This window comes from Labrus mixtus, chromosome 7, assembly GCF_963584025.1.
Source record: "Labrus mixtus chromosome 7, fLabMix1.1, whole genome shotgun sequence".
In the NCBI taxonomy this organism is placed as follows: domain Eukaryota; kingdom Metazoa; phylum Chordata; class Actinopteri; order Labriformes; family Labridae; genus Labrus; species Labrus mixtus.
The window spans coordinates 10,487,249-10,504,887 of NC_083618.1; the positions used below are offsets into that span (position 1 = coordinate 10,487,249).

General features: G+C 38.1%; 2 protein-coding genes across 2 annotated transcripts in view; both read right to left on the reverse strand.

Moving 5' to 3' along the window:
- Positions 1–423: 423 nt before the first annotated feature.
- On the reverse strand, positions 424–8,869 carry slc6a14 (solute carrier family 6 member 14). Its single transcript, XM_061042792.1, has 15 exons — positions 8,703–8,869; positions 8,000–8,144; positions 7,775–7,906; positions 5,787–5,948; positions 5,564–5,681; positions 5,358–5,490; positions 4,247–4,387; positions 3,758–3,893; positions 3,573–3,665; positions 3,355–3,480; positions 3,151–3,269; positions 2,949–3,048; positions 2,753–2,862; positions 2,304–2,471; positions 424–1,436 (listed from the first exon to the last, which is right to left on the reverse strand). The coding sequence occupies exons 1-15, from the start codon at positions 8,766–8,768 to the stop codon at positions 1,281–1,283; spliced, it is 1,905 nt and encodes a 634-aa protein (XP_060898775.1). The 5' UTR covers positions 8,769–8,869; the 3' UTR covers positions 424–1,280.
- A 3,618-nt stretch (positions 8,870–12,487) lies between these two features.
- Positions 12,488–17,639, reverse strand: part of fmoda (fibromodulin a) — a 5,512-nt gene continuing 360 nt past the window's right edge. The window contains exons 2-6 of the mRNA XM_061042794.1: positions 16,721–17,107; positions 14,441–14,563; positions 14,192–14,332; positions 13,833–14,100; positions 12,488–13,416 (exon numbers count right to left, since the gene is read on the reverse strand). Coding sequence (XP_060898777.1) covers positions 13,265–13,416; positions 13,833–14,100; positions 14,192–14,332; positions 14,441–14,563; positions 16,721–17,107 — 1,071 coding nt within the window. The 3' untranslated portion in view covers positions 12,488–13,264. The remainder of the gene's footprint in view (positions 13,417–13,832; positions 14,101–14,191; positions 14,333–14,440; positions 14,564–16,720; positions 17,108–17,639) is intronic.

The following is a 17,639-nucleotide window of genomic DNA, read 5'->3' on the forward strand; positions in this document are numbered from 1 at the left end:
TGTCTTGCAACCACTTGTCTTCCCATTATTGGGACATTAGATGAGATCATTTACACTTGCATGTCTGTATGGCTGATATGAAGCTACAGCCAGTGGCAAGTTAGCACAGCAGTAAACAACTGATCCGTGCCTTTGGTTTTTGTGTGTTACAGTGAACCCAAATGCACCTGCATCAAAGGGACAATTAGCAGTGGACAACGTAAAGGTTATTTAAATAAATGTAATAATAATGATCAAGACACTTTGGTTTTCTAGAGTGTGAATCACTTATTTTGTGGCCTAATCAAGTCTGATTTAAAAATGGTTAAAAGGAAAGATAGTTTTTCAGTGATGTCAGACAGAAGCTTTAATCACATGCTGACAGTGTAAATAAAACAACACCAGTGACACACAGAGGAAAATATTAAACTCCTGAACAACAAATTTATCAAATCAGTTTTTATTTTGTTCATCATAAAAAATACACAGTCGCAGAGACACTATTATCATTTTATCTGACAGTTAACGGTAACCCTCCTCAGGCTTGATCAAACACAGTAAACAAATACAAAGCAGTCCTTTTGTAAATAGAAGGTGTGACATCAGCCGCTTTTAAATATGGTTTAACTGGATTAACAGCTTTTTCTGGATCTTAAACACACTTTTTTGTGGCACTTAATGTTGTTACTTTGTTACTTTACTTTATGCCTTTTTTAGATCATCTGTTTTGGACATGATAATGAACCTATTAAAACAACACAATTAACTCCAAGATTCAACTCATTTGCAGTATTGGGTGTTATGAGGCTTATGATGCAGATGTCTGGGATAAAAAGAACACTTAAAAAAACATGAAATCAATAACCTTCCTAGCCATCAATAAAATCACAAGTTAACCTGGATCACGATGCAGTTTTGGCTCTCCTTCTTGAGTACACCAAAAACCTGCTGTAAACTGGTTACATCACTAATTGTTGGAACCTTTTTCTAGTGATAAGGGTATGAGAGGAAAAAGCCTGACCAAAACCACCTTCCTTGACTTAATATTTATGGCAGGACTTTTTGATTGTGTGACTTTTACAGTAACTCAGCGTCAGTAATATGTAGCAATGTGGTATATTTGTAGGCTATATTTGGGGTTGTTGTCGATCATAACAGTTGTATTGTATCCACTCTTTTCTCCCTATGGATTTAAACATCACTTATGTTAGTTTAATCCGCAGTACAAGCTGTTCAAGATTGAAGATCACACTGCTTTATCGAAGGAAAAAATGTCAGCTGACCACACACACAAAAACACATCACAGCCAGGAGCTAGAGATCACACTGACATCCACTTTTGCTTTGTTCCCTTGGCTTTTCCTGCGGTGGCAGCGTTCCTCTGAGTAGCGTTCTCCTCGATGGATGTCCAGGTAGGGATGCCATTCTTCAGTTGGAGAGCACAATGACTTCAGACGCTGCAGAAAGTAAGAGATGTTGACTTTATACTTTCACTGCTTTAATTTAGGTACAACCTCTCCGGCTATAGAAAAAAAAAATGCTACTGTAACTGTGTTCACCACCATTGTGTTCTGTCAGAAGTTTGTATCATTTTTTAGTATCTGTTTCCCTCTGCTGGTTATTTCCTCCTTGTTATTTTTATTTATCTATGTTTGGTCGGCTTAGTTTTGTATCACAGCAAGCCAAACTCTTTAGTTAAAGTCGTGTGGTCAGCTGCAGCTCCAGTCACCGTTTGCTTCTCTTCCTTTGTTTGTACAGGTCTTGTAAAGTTTTGCTTCTAAGTTTCGTTGCACTTACAGCACTATACTATTATGTCAGGGGAAAATCTTATTTCTTGTATTCTTTTATGTAACATTAAAATACAGAACATATTCACAAGCTATCTCAGCTAATTTTAATATAGCCTTGACTGTTTTCCAATGTAGTGGTATGGCTTTAGATCTGAATTTATACAAGTATTAACATGTCAAGTTTTTGTACATTATTTAAAAGATACTTAAAGGTTATGCACAACTATTAACATCGTTTGAATGTGATATTCGTTTGTGAAAACACTTTTCAGATGCCTATAGATGTTTATGAATTGGGGGTTTTAATGGTTTTTGATAGCATCCAGTGAATGGTGCTCTGTTTCATTTGATTTAATTTCATACACACAAGAATATCTTCATGAGAACAACGGCAACAGTAAGAAGAATTTACTCAAGCGTCTGACTTTTTCTTTAAAATCTGTTAGCTATTTGAAGATTTCTGCAAAGAAACACACATTGGGGAGAGAATACCAACATAATTTGGTGATGTTTAAAACCTCAAACATACTGTACCTTCCAGGGGCCTCCCTCTGCTTTAACCAGCTTATACACAGCGACAACAGGGATCCAGAGGAGAATAAATATTGCAATGCACCAGCCCAGAGCCAAGCCCCACGCTGGGAACTGCACTCCTGCATATTTGGGTGGTTTGAATGTTATCAGAGACCAGATCAGGATCACCTACACAACAAAATCAGCAGCCATGTATGTAATGCAAATTTACAGGACGTATTCTTACCTTGATCAGACTAATTTGTACTTCTTTAAATTGTGCTCAAGGAGAGTTACATGAAGACCCAACATACAAACATAAATATGGAATTATAGTTACTGTAATTAAATATTAGACTTGAAATATTGGTTAAGTGGCTCCTGGCAGAGGAGCAGTCACTGTGATGTGTTTGAGGCAGTGCAGTGTTAATAATTTTTGATGAAATATTGCATGATGTTGTGTGACTCACCACGATGACGCATGGGCTGATGAAGAACCAACATGCTCTCCACCAAAACCAGAAGGCAAAACTCTTACTTCCAATCATCATCTCAATATCTTTTATAAAACGATTCCCTCCTGGAAACCATGAGAAGAATGAAGAATTAGCAGCAGTTTATGGCTCTCTGTCACCTTATTATAAACATATCACTTATTATACTTACCATAAATGTAGGCGACACCAATGATTTCAAAGAGAGCCAAAAAAATCAGCACCCAGCTGGCAACAAATGAGTCGATGAGAGTCACCCAGTATATTCCTGCCTGTCTCAGGCAAACACATGAACACATATGAGCTGAGTAGGTTAACTAGGCCTGCCTCAGACAACAGAACCATAAAGCTTAACTACAATAAGTCAGGCCTACCCTTGTGACACAGGGCAGACCCAGCAGGTAGAGGATGGAACATGTTGCTGTTGTCACTAAAGCCCGTTTGGATTTGAAGACTTTCGGGAAGCTGTCAATTAGGCACGTAGAGATCACCTCTAATGACAAGAGGAGAGATTCCAGATTGCATCAAAAGTAATAATCTGAATGTTTTGGAAGCATGAATTGGAACTGAGAGCTTACCTATCCCTGCAAACTGAGAGTCCAAACCAACAGTCAAAAGCATGAAGAAGAACAAAACAGACCACAGAGGGGAAATGGGAAGCTTAGACAGAGCATCTGGGTATGCAATGAATGCCAGGCCAAATCCTGCTCAAAGACAAAGAAACAGAACATCAGAGGCAACCAGGATGTCTCCCAAACTTTTATGATTTGGTGCTCACATAGTGCGTGTGTCTGACCGTCTTTCACTACTCCTTCAATAGGCATTTTGTAGATATGAGCCATGTGACCCAAGATGGAAAATATTGCAAAGCCTGCCAACACACTGGTTCCTTGAAAGATAGCAAAACAGCAAAAACAAAAAAATGTCATGAGATTAATGTCTAAATTATTTCAATCCTACTGCTGTTGCACGAGGTCCTACCTGCATTAGTAAGTGTGACAATAAAAGAGTCTTTGAACACGTTGTTGTGGAAGTTGTTGTAAGAAGCGAGAGTCATGACTCCTCCCCAGCCGATTGAAAGAGAGTAGAAAGTCTGAGTTGCTGCATCTTTCCAGACCTAAAAAAACAAGGTAAGGTTCAAGTCAATAAAATGTGTCTTTTATTTATATAGATTACTGCACTGTGATTACTGGGAAGGAGTATTAGGGCCATATCATAGTAAAAAAAATAGTTTGAGATTTGTAGAATGAAGTTGCAATAATAAGAGAATAAAGTCATACTATCAACTATCAGGACTCTTTAAATATTATTTTAGAAACTGACCCTTTTCCAGACAATTAATAGTCATTCTGAGCATTTCCTTAATAACAACTTTATTCTTGTATAACAACTTTATTTTTGAAATGGCCTTAATGGCCCGAATACTCTGTCATAGATTTCTGCTCCGTTAAACAAAAAATGGGTCCTCACCTGTGCCTCTGTCAGTTTAGTCAAATTAGATTTGGAACCAATGTAGAACTCGATTCCATCTCTAGCTCCCTCTAGTGTCACACCTCTGATCAGCAGGATCAGAATCACCACGTAAGGAAATGTAGCTGTGAAATACACAACCTGGAGAGAGAAAAGCAAAGAGATACCATTTTTAAATCACAGGTAAATAAGTTTAAGTTTAACTAGGGCCTAGAAGATATAATACTATTCATTTTCCTATGCATCAAAAACACAGCATTTTAGTGATGAAATGGTTTTATCTTAGGCTACATACAGTTACACGTGTTTGTTTAAAGGAGTATGAAGTATTCTGGATTAACCCTGATTTTCTCACCGGCCCTGAGAAAAGATGAAAAGACTGAAAAACAATCTCATGTAAACCAACGAGCTAAAGACCAACAGCTGGTATGACTAAGTTAGCACGAATACTGAGACGGAAATACACCTATTCTGCTTCTATCCAAAGTTATAACGTTCTGGCTACTCTAATGATCACTTTTATTACATTGTTTTTTTTTCTATATGAATCGGAATCACAAAAACATTTTTTTTAAATCAATGATCCAATACTATAATGTTGAATATTGGTGGTAGATTGTCAACTTTAAACTTTTTTTCATATATGGTTGCTATCCATGGACAAAGCCAGACTATATACACTAATGCCCAGTTTGTGTTTTAAGCTGCTGCCTCCTACATTTTTAGCAATGGCTGCCTGATCTGCCAGTAGGCCCACTTCCTTGGTATTGACAGAAGTATCTCAACAGCTATCCAATCAGATGGATCAAAATTAGTACAGATATCCAGAGTGAATCAAGTGTGGATGTATGAGAAATCAAATCCCTGTCTAACCACAGCTGCACCGGATAGGTCCAAAACAAATCCACACATGTTTTTTATTTACGTCTTTGTCTTTGACATGTATATCTGACCCATGTTCATACCATCTTCATCAGCTGAGGTTGTGACAGGAGGAAAATCCCTAAGACAATAACTACAGGACATATGGCTGTTGATTTTGCATCTAGCTGAATCTGCCCCAAAGTTGGACTGTAGACAATGAATTGCTATGAAGTAGATGGTGACTTACTTTGCCAGATGACTTGATGCCTCTGAAGAGTGCTGCAGCAACAATTAAGGAGCTCAGCAGCAGACAGAGGGCCAAGTGCCAGACTACTGGTCCTGTTTCATCCAGACCACTGGATCTCTGCAGAGCCACACGGCTGAGGAGGAGAGAAATGTGAGTGTACAGCCATAAGAACAACATGTGAGTATTTGTGCTTGTGTTTTTCTTACTCCCAGTACTGCTCACTCGGGCTCTGCACAGGAACTGTGATTGTGTTAGATAAAGGACATGTGCTGTTTTCCTGGTGAGTCCAGTTGGCCACCAAAACACCACTGACATTGCAATACACTAGAAGATTACAAACAATGTCTTTTAATGAGTATAAGAGTTAATTCACACCATACAGCAGATTTAATCAACAGCTCTTCACATCTTTGGAGATAAAAGACAAACCTATGGGCGTGTTGCTGCAGTTACTGTTGGACCAGCCAGAGCAGCTGGACCAAGGCAGAGGCGACTGAAAGGAGGCGAACATGTAGTACAGGCTGTAGGCGAGGATGACGTTGTAGTAAATTGATACTGTTAAAGTCACCATAACCATGGCAATTCCAACACCTGAAGGGGCAGACAGAGAGCGATTATGAAGGAGTGTTGCTTATACAAAGCACCATTTTCAGAAGCCTTATGTGATATTTCAGCGAGACTTATATCAATGAATGTGTCCCTGGCTTGAGAAAAACAAATTCATAAAAAGAAAGTGTGTATATGTCAAAACAGATTGTTTGTTCTTCATCTATTTTTACTTAATTTCCAAGAGTTTATTAACTTTATTTCCCACCGCACATCCAAACCAAGGAGGGCAGGTGCTGAGTCGAGTGAAATAGTAAATGAAAACAAAGAAAAAGACGACTGGCACAATGCAGGGCTCCAATATTCCTGACTCTGATGAAGAGCAGATTTGCTCGAAGCGTCACTAACCTGGTGAAATAAAATCATAATAAATAAAGGAGCCCTGCAGTGTGTGAGCCATCTTTTTCTTTCTGTAGCAAAAGAAACCATTTTATTTACTTTCCTTTCAAGGCTCAAGACATACTTGATCTTTTCCTTCAGCGTCCTTCAGTAATATGCTTATGATTTATTTTAGATAAATAATTTATTTGTAAAGCTGGCTCAAATACAAAGCTACACCATACAATGAACTTATGATCACATCAGCTTTTATTTGTATAGCTGGTTAAATATTTGACTACACTCCAAATCACAGTAATTTCTTGGAATCAGGTTAATTATTTATTTTAAGTCTTTCACAATTATTTAATTTTTTCAATGTTCTTTCAGCATAATAGATGGGAGGCAAAATCCAAAGTGTACTGCTTATGGGGCTGAAAAAGTCTAAGTTATCCAGGAAGGAATCTTTCAGGGTTACAGGTTTTCCTGTTATATGAAGAATAGCAACAAATTGTGTAAATGTTTTTACTTTTACGTAATATTTGCAGATAACCATATCATTGGTCTAAATCCAAAGCCTCATATTTGCTACAGATAAACTTAAACTTACTGTGAGGCGTTCTTTATTGGTAATACTGACGCCTCTTTTTGATATACAAAAGCAATTTAGACATTTCAATCCAAAATGTATTTTTTTTTTTGCATTTGATGAAGCTATTCACAGCATGCAGAACTGTTAGTAGGTATTTTCATGAATTCATTCATCTTGATAATTTTGTGGATATATCTTTAAATTGTGTAAACCATCTAAGAATTCTTCTTTTAGGTTTGTGAAGCTGTAATACATATGTTTTAGAGACCTCTTAGCAGCAGAGTTATATTTGGTTTGGAGCCAAGTGTCTGTTGTGAGCTGAGGAGGAAATGTGACTCTGAGACTGAAGAAATGTTTAGGTGACGGCTTCTTTCTAGCCTTTTAGAGATGTAACGAAGCAGCCAGGAATTTGTGGGCTGTACCTTCTAGCAGACTATAAGCAACACTGTGAAGATGAATACTTTGCCATTCTGCCACTTTGCCAATGATTGCCAATGATTGCCAATGATTGTGAGATCTTAGTCAGCATGGGTCAGCGATGGTCTGCACTTTGTCAGCCATATGTGTGTGCTGTATGTGTTGTCTGACCATGGCTGAATAAATGATCCACAGTCTGTTTCACGATTTCATAATTGTCCATCTACTACAGAAATAAACACATCGTAAACACAGATTTAAAGGGCAGGATCAACAAAGAGATAAGCTGTTACTACTTTGTCCACAAAGGCTGCCAATATCAACACAAGGAAGTTTGAAGAAGTTCTTCATAGCTTTAAGAATAATTCTCCTGACACATTGATTTTGCCTCCAAAGTTGATCATTAACCGACAGCCTCATTAAATCCCTCTTCACCTTCAGATGTACCTCAATGATTTCACAAGTCTTGAAGGACTATTCTTACCCTGCAGTATTGGTACTGATCTCCATATGTTAATCGGACCTTGGCTGCAAAACTGTCCCAAGGCACTTTCAAGGAAGAAAAGAGGAATTCCAGCCACCACCAACATCACAAAGTAGGGGATCAGAAAGGCACCTGTTCAAATCGACACATTGGTTGGTACAGGAATGAAATGATTCAAAAGCAAACAGTGTTTCTATTAAAAGGGATGAGATAGAAAACACTAACCTCCTCCATTCTTATAGGCCAAATATGGGAATCTCCAGATATTTCCCAGTCCGACAGCATAGCCAATGGTAGAGAGGATGTACTCTCTCTTGCTGGCCCAGTTCCCACGCTCAGGGTTTTCATCACCAACATCCACATGTGGGTCCTGCTTGTTGAACATTTCAAACTAATTAAAGCTGTATACGGTAAGTGTCATAAAAATCATGTTTTTTCTGAGACAAAGAAAAAAAAACTTCAGTAAGAAAAGAAAATCTTAGAATTATGAGACACACATTTCTGTTACTGTTTGGTTTAAACAAACTACAGACTGGCTTCATGGTCACACATCAGAGACAGACAGCGCTGTTCAAGATTGAATATGCCACAAATACATTTATTATAAAGTTTTTGCAACTTTCAAAATTATTTCCATTAGTGTTAGAATAGCATCAAGTTGCCATGATGTTGGCAAATTAATCTTTTTTTTTGCCATCATAACAGCAAGTTATATTTACTAACATAACCACTTGAATGGAATATTTGTTTATTCAAATTGACATCTTGTCTTACCTTCCAAGTGAAACAGTATCAACACATTACACATTTTTACACACAGACAGGTACCAAATTAAAACTGTGTGTTAAACTATCCCACATTTATGATTAAAATAATTACAAATAAGAATATTTAAGTGAAAGTCTGGTGAAACAGGTTTGATCCTACCTGGTTGACAACAGCAGGATTTCCTAAAATTAAATCCTTGAAACTGTTCCAGCCGTATTTCCTCATGTCCTCTTTCCTGCTTGGCAAAGTTCTGTATAGACATTTGAATCTCCCCAGTAGGTCAGTTTTAAAGTCTGCCCTATTGACAGACTATGGAATGGTGTTTTCCAACCAATCACCTGCCCAGACCTTCCCCCACAACACCACATTAAACCTTTTAAAATTGCATCATGATGTGATGCACATTGACAAGATAAGTTCTCGTATTGGAAACTTATAAGACTAATTTACCCCCACTCAGTCTGATACATAGCTTGTTAATGTTGCTTTATATAAAACGATGTCATGTCTGACACCAGTGCCTTTTTACAATTAAGACAAATCATGCCTATGACTCCCCACTCTACATTATTTTAGATGCTTGCATAGCTGTGCTTGTGAGTGTGCGTGCGTGCGTGTGTGTGTGTGTGTGTGTGTGTGTGTGTGTGTGTGTGTGTGTGTGTGTGTGTGTGTGGGTGTGTGACTCAGGTGAGTGACAATCTGCAAGTAACTATGTCTTAACAACCACACTCTGAAACCACTGCAGAGACTGATGATGTATAGACCTCATTTTGGTCAGTGACATCAACACATAACTGCCGAATTGTAAGCGTATGTTCATCTGTGTCACCCATAATCACAACCTGGTGATGTGACCGTGACCATGTCAAACTACATGACTGGTGACAAATAGAGATAAATGAAAAAAAATCATGTACTACTCATTTTCAAAGGTATTGTTACAACATCTATCATACATGGGTGATGGTTAAAAGAACAGAAACACAAAAGTGCAAACATTTTGCAAAAGTGCATACATACATTTTTGACACGGTCCGCTGTCAAATAGTCATGTTTATCATTTTTTCTACATTTTAATTAGTTCCTGTTTTTTTGTGTCGTTTTTAATCACCCATGTCTCATTTCAGAACCTGTTGCTCATTTGTTTATTCATTTAAAATAGGGACAGTGCACATGTATGAACATAAACATGTAAATATGCCAGATTGTAGCCATTGGTTAATTTCCATTTTTAGACCCTTTGGCAGGTTGGTGGTACACACAGATATACATTTACATATAGACACAATGACAAGCAAAAACCAGACAACAAGTATGACCAAACAACAACATGAACTGTACATTAGTTGACAGAGACACATATAAATGATATATGTACCCGCCTTGTGTGTCTGCCACGACCTGATTATCCACACCTGTGTCTCGTTATCCCCTGATTGTCTGTGTATTTAATGTGTGCTCCCTCTTCATTCAGGCCTCATTGTTGATTGGTAGAAAGTCTTTGTTAGCAGCGTTTGTGGTTGTCATGGTTGTATGTTTGGAGCGAAGTTTATTGTCCAAGAGCTATTTGAAAAATTCCACTAATTCAACAGTTGTTTATTTATGCAGGTGGGGTATAATGTTGTTTTTAATAGCTGAGATGATCTTATTCAGTTTGCCTTTTGAAAGAATGTCTGTGTGGGCAGAGTTTGTGGAAGACAGGTGAAGTTAGGTGAAGCAGGTAAAATAAGTCAGTGGATATCCTTTTCTCTTCTCTCCTTCATCCCTCATGAAAATGGGGAACTAGGGGGAGGTACGGCATACAGCTTAATCCCTGGGAGCTGTAGCCTGAATGGGCTCATCACCTTGGATCTGCCTTCCCATATCATCTTTATCACAAATGTTCTCCTTCCTCATTAGAGTGAGAGACTACGGGGAGGTTGGTGGTGCATTCAGCCTAACCCAGCACGTCTGAACTCCAACCTAAACAGAGTTCTCACCCTGGCTTTGCCTTCCTGGTCGTTTTTCCTCACATCTTTCTACACTCTTCTATGTGTTTTTGTCTTTTCTCTTCTGTCTGTCCTGTCTCTTCTGTTAGCAGGGCTAACGGTTGGACAGGGAGGGGTTCATGTGAAAAAGTATGTATGAAACATGTTTGAGCCTCTGAGTGAATCATAATTCACAAACAAGCTCACAGGGAGTACAGTATTTAATACAGTATTTTTATTTTTTAGAAAGACATTACTCACCGTTATATTTAGTCAGGGTATATTTGATATCTGCTAATGTTTAAAACTGCACATTTTTAAAACCACCAGTCACCCTCTAGTTTAAGTTTAACTTGTAGTTGTCCCTGTATTGTCTAAACCTTAACAAATGGACATAGGTTATATGTTTATTCTTTTTTTATTTTTCAGAGGAATGTTTTATTTCTTTTATAGTTTATCTCAAGTTAATCTTGTATAACAAAATCATTAAATACCGTATTAATACATTTTCATTCATGAGCACGTCTGCGACATATCATTAGCCCTTTATGTATTGGGATTCTGAAACATGGCCATAAATAAGTTCAGCCTATTGGCTTTTTTTATCAAGCCTATTCAAATATTCAGCAGCATTTTTCTTAACTGATTTTACATGACTTAAAGGCCAAAGTTGAGCAGAAATCTTTAAAAAACAAATTACTCATTTACAATAACTGACATTCTCATGTTGTATTAAATTAAAAGACATGTATCAAAGACTTTTAGTAGACTTAGTAATATTATCCCTGCTCTTGGCATTTACACAGAGTGCATGGGTCTCTGCTTTGTGTCCTAATTACACCTGTGGGTAATGTTCTCTGCTTGAATCTCTTTTGGTTATTTGAGCCATTTTGGTCAGTGACGCACGTCCACAACCAAACCACTGTAAGCATATGTTCCACATTTGCTTTAATGACAGTATCTGCAGGTGCGGCCACAGATTACAAAGTTGAGACATGCAAAGGGTTCGACCCTGATACACCAAAAGACTGCGATCATCATGCATTGTTAGAGTTAGAAAAACACATACACCAATCGGTCTTTGAAGAACCTGGTATAGTGTCAGAAAATAGGAAACAAGGCCCATTCTATGTCAGCTGATGATGAGATATGTTTGTGGAGAACAAACAGTCAAAAATGAATGATTCATCCACAGACCTGGTAATTGTTGGAAATACAATTTTGAAAATGTACCTAATTGTGATTTCTGTTATCTTATTGAGTTGGAAACAATTCTATCATCTACCTAGTGTCATGGTTTCTAATTCTTATAAAATACACTTTTTACTGTTTTTGAATGGCTAAGATGCTTTTCCTTTATTTCCTGTCAGTTCCTCTTAACAGCCTTCCACTGTGTTATCTACTGGTTTTATTTGGTCAACAAACATGCCTTCATTTATAGTGTTAGCTATCTCCCTTTTCCTCTCTCCTTAGATGTTTCGGCCTCTCCTTAAATCTTTGTTCAGAGAGTAAATAAAGAACCATTTGTATAGCAATAGTTCTAAATCCTCTTCAGAGTTCAAAGGTGTTTTGTCTCCAGAATGTCTCTTGCCCTGGTTACTGACACAATCAGTGATCAGAATGACATCTGAAGTCTTTTCAAAAAGAAAAAGTACTCTGATGTGTGTAGGCCTACTAAGGAATGTCTCATAAAATGTCTCAGATCCTTCACATAAACTCTTGTAAGAACAAATGCACGTGTGTGTGAATAGTGCCAGGTTGTGTCCACAACAACAGCCTTAATTAAAAGATAGCTGTGCTATTACATCAATTCAGAATGAATAAAAACTGGACTTGGCCCTCATCAAACTATATTACGATGCCCCTGTGTTAAGTCTATAAAAATCATTGATTCAAACAACACTGACAACCTACACACAAAGAATGTAAAACACAATGTACTACAAATACTGTATATAAGACAAAATGCACAAATACTTTTAGAAAATCGCAACTTTTATTTATTCTCCAACAAGCATGTAAACATAAACTCTGTGTCAGTATGGTAACTAATCCATGTAATACTCACAAGGCACAATACAAACATAAAGGCCTCTGTAGTTGTGATTTACTACAGTACAGTACATGTTTTTCACCCAGTACATATATATCTATGTTGTCTCCAAGAAAATTGAGTGTCACCTAAAGAGAAAATACGGTAAAACAGTCACAGCATTCTTATCACAAAGATAAAATAATCTACCAAATTGCAATATAACCATGAGACAAGGTTTGTCAAGTGTTGAAGATGTTGTCATGCTTCTTATAGCGCTAGTAATTTCAAATAAAATGTATAATACATGATATTTTTATTATCATCCTATGATACAATAAGAAAAAATGAAAAGCATGCTTTTTAAAAAAAGACAAAAAGACCATTAAAGGAAGATACAAACTGTTCACAAAGCATTGATCATCACACTAACATAAAGGAAAGGCTAGGGTCAGATCAATTCGATATGCAAAACATAATCATTACATGTTACTCATACATTGTCTTACACTGTATTATGAAGTAAAAGGCTTTCCCCATTAAATCAAATACAACCAGACGTATTTTAGTCCAGATGTGTAAAATTATTTCTTCAGATGCCATGCAAACAATCACAAATCTTTACATGTACTATGAGTTGAACAATGAATATCACAGTACAGACTGCTGCCACCTGCTGTTCTTTTGTTCTGGTACATTTGTGATCAGAGTGCCACATACAGTTACACCTCGATGCTGGAGGCCTGACGCAGGCAGACGGATGACTCTGAAGGGATGTCCTGGCGGCCGATCTCATTTCCGTCCAGCCGCAGAGTCTGCAGTTTGGAGAAGTTGGTCACATCCATAATGCTGCAGAAACTACCCAGAGTGAACTCTAGTGGGATGAATGGAAAGTGGTTAAGAATACATTTCTGTTCACAAACGGCAGCATTACAGTATGTCTTCCCAAACTCAGCAGAAACTATTTCAAACATCAAATGTTGCCAATTGGTCTGTATAATAATGAAGAAAATGAATCTGCTTCTGCAGGAGATCACGAGTACTTTTTAGTATTTACTTAGGTAATTTCTTTTAAGTCAAAGACAAGCTTATCTGCTCTTTTAGGGATGTTCAGGTTTGTTGTGATGTGGTTTGAATGGTACAGTAAACCATGTGCAACACCTGTTACCAACTGAGATATGAAGGAAATTAAAACAAATCTGTTCAAAATTTGGCTGAACATTATTTTACGTTCTATCCAATTACTCATACAGAGAAGTCTGTATCGAAATGATTGAGCAAACATTTCACCTTTGATCTGGTTGGCTTGCAGGTAGAGATGTAGTAGTGTTGTGCTCACTGGAGGGATTCGCTCCAGTTTATTGAAGCTCAGGTCGAGCTCCACCAGCCCTGTCACATTAAAGGTGTTGGGAGGGATCCCCTTGTCAGTGAGCTGATTGTGGGCAATTCTGACGTACTGCAGCTGAGTGAAACTGCCCAGGAAGCCCTCTGGAAGAGAATCAATGGAGTTGGACTCCAGGTAGAGTTGATGCAGATGTTCGGGGAGACCCTCTGGGACCTGGCGTCAGTTCATGAAAATATTGTGGGACAACTGGAGGTTATCCACTCAATCAGTGGTACAATTAAAAACACAAAGATAACACAAATACCTTTGTCAACTTGTTGCTACTGATGTCCAGCAGTGTGAGAGATATCAGCGCCTTCAGTGATGTGCCCATATCCGTGACAGCGTTGTCATGGAGATACAGGATAGTGAGGTTATCCATTCCCTCCACATCTACAGCTGTAACCTAGGCAACAGCAGAAATCATTTTAAAGACTAATGCCTCTGCTGTGTATAAACAAACAAAAATAAAAAGAGTGAGGCTCTGCGTAAATATCCGACTGTGAAACGTTACCTTTTCAATTTTGTTGTGGTTGATTCTCAGGTCTCTCAGGGAGCGGGGGAGGTTTGAAGGAATGCTGCTTAAATTGTTGTGTTGTAGATATAAGCGCTCTAATGCCTCCAGCTTCAGAAAGGCCTTCAAAGAAAAGTCAGATAATAAATAACTAACCAACCCACCCAAATGCTACTGATTTGCTTGAAAATGTCCAACTGAAATTATGTTGACGTTTTCCTTTGTTGCATTAAAAAAACATGTTGCCGTTATCTTAAATGTGCTGTAAATACTTTTTTGATTATTACAATTTTTTATTTTTTTTTCTGGGGAAATGCCTCTTTTCCTCTTAGCTGACTGGAGGACCATGTCAGTGGTTGACAGAGCAGATAGCAGGCTGAGCACTAGCAAGAAAGAAAGAAGCCACAATTCAAGGGTAGAAGTGTGTTATTATTAGTGAGAAAGAAAATAAAGACCACTCCAAAAACAACAAAAGCTGCCTGACTAAAGTGATATTTGCAGGTATGTTATATTGCTGCTCAATGCTGCAGCTGGTCTGCTAACTAGCTGTTAAAACAAAATTAGAATCTCGCAAACAGAGATTAGCAGTGCTCTCTTCCTCTATGAATATTTATTTGTTCACTCTGTCAACAGGCTATGGTGTAAAAAAAGATGTGCATTTATATATTATTCAAGGTAAAAAAGAAAGTTAAGAATGCTAGGAGTAGCTAATGTAGTTCGCAATAACATAGCTAATGTATGTTATTGTGAACATCTGTCACTGCTACTGTCTAGGCTTAATGTAAAAAAAAAGTACTCTTTCTAGAGTGTTCCTCAGGGAACGCTAAGTGGACCAGCGTCATTTTCAATGAGTGAAAGGGCAATCAATATATGATGGCGTCCTCTTTATAAAATGACAAAACAGTAAGAAAAATAAAAATAAAATCAGGATCTAAGTGTAGATCCAGCAAGCAGTGCTTTGGACTGCTGGGAGGTCAAGGTTATCAAGCTCCAGGCACAAGGGGACTTAGCAGGGAATGTTGTAAGAGTTTGACGACAGTGAGTAACAGATTTAACAGCAGGTCCAGTCGAGACTAGGCCTCCTTGGAGTCAGAGTGGCCTGTACTTCTTATGGAGAGGAAGGTCAGGCATTTGTCAACAATAGAGGCTTGAAGAAGTATGAATCAATTTTGGTTTATCACCACATTGAATTTCTGCTTGACAAACTGACCTCTATTGTTCTTTGGGACTGTTTTCGTGCAGCAACCCAAACAGACTTTATAATGTTGCCAACTCAGGACTTGGCACCTAAATGGGGGCTACAGAATAGGGGCCATTGTTTAGCTCAGGTGGTAGGACACTCATCCCATGTAAAAAGGCCACAGTCCTTGCTGCAGTGGCACTGTGTTTGATGTGAGCCCCAGGCCCTTTTCTTAATTGTACCATATATTTCATATATCCCAAAGACCTGTAAGGTTCCATATTAAAATGCTTAACCCTACTGCTGAATTAAACATTTTAGCAGCCTGATACAAACAAAAGGTGTTGGCCTCTATAACTTATCTTAGCACAGTAGTGTTCATGTGCTGCAGATGAAGAAGCCTTTTGCACAGATTATATAGATTTGTCATGTTAGCATTTTAACCATTCACTACTTTCAGGATCCAGCCTATCTTCTCATAACAATCTAATCTTCTAATGTTGAAATCTTGGTTTCAAATCAGTACAAGCATTTCAAAAACCAGCAAGTGAGTTTACAATGGCCACATTTTTTTCTTCTCTTTTTTTCTTTACAATCTATGGTTTGGTCTTGACCTGTTTCGCGTTTGGCTTACCTTCAGAATTTGCATCATGTTTTCCCAGTGAATATCTTTAAGGCCATTGTTGCTCCTTTGCTCTTGTGGGGCCACAATGGAAATGAATTTCTTGATTATTGACACCTATTCTTTTTATAACGGATATTCTAATGACCACGTATTTACCCCAAAGATTTTTCGATAAACTATGTCATACATGACATGACAATGTAGAGGACACATATGCATATTTGGACAATTAAAACAAATGATGAAATGTAAATGTACATGTAGTGCAATGTATAGTAAATATGGAGTGGTTTTGGACCCAGTCCATGTTCACATGTCCAAATATATACATGCTCCTATTGTAAACATAGATTTGCAACAATAAAACAATAACTGCTTTCTTTGTAATGAAACAGCATGCCACCTGCAAGCCATCTGACAGCCTTTATGCTCTGAGCTCACATGTGGCTGACTGAGACCAGATGGATGTTTTTACCTTCTTGCCAATGGCCTCAGATGTCAGTTGGTTGTGGTGCATCATGAGCCACACCAGATTGGTTGCATTGACAAAAGCTGAGTCGGGCACAGCTGTAATGGCATTGTTCTGGAGGTACAAATACTTTATACGGGAGGAAATGGTTGGCATGGCTGTCAGGCCCCGCCCATCACAGTACATGGCGACTGGGAAGGTGGGTGGGCAGTCACACTCATCTGGACACGCAGAGTCTGCCTGCAGAGAGCCAATATAATGTCCTTCGCTTCGCCGGCCATACAACCAGGCAAAGGGGTCCTGTCCATGGGCGAGAGAAGGTGGAAGCAGGCCAGACAAGAGGAAGATAATAATCACACGCATGGTCACAGTCAGACAAATCTTCACTGTTATCTAGGAAAGAAAGACAAAGTGCAAAGTTTTGTATTAAAGGGTATATTGAATATCGAATGATATTGCTAACATTTGAAAGACATTCGACAGGTATAACAGCAGGACATAAGGGAAAAACAGGAGAGGAAGGTTATTTTAGAGGATTGTGAAATTGAAGACACATTTATGACAATAAAGTTTTTAAAAGTCATACTCCTTTGATTCAAAGTAGTCCTCTTACCTTTTTATACCTGGAAATCCCCCCTTTAATCTTGAGTTTATTTATGTTAGGCAACAGTTAAAATAATCTTCCTGCTCTCTGTCTTTTACACTTGGATCTGTGATCTTCAAGAACACAAGGTTCTTTTTTCCGAGTATGTTTTTTCCTTCAAGCTCAAACTCAACATCAAAGTTATCATACCAAAGTTCAATTAACATCTAAAGGTGCAGTGCGAACAGGGTTAGTTTTGGATTTGTAACAGCCTGCAGAGAGGTACATTCTTAGAGGTCTTAATCCACAGGGAATCCAGAGAGGAAGTGTAAAAAAAGGAAA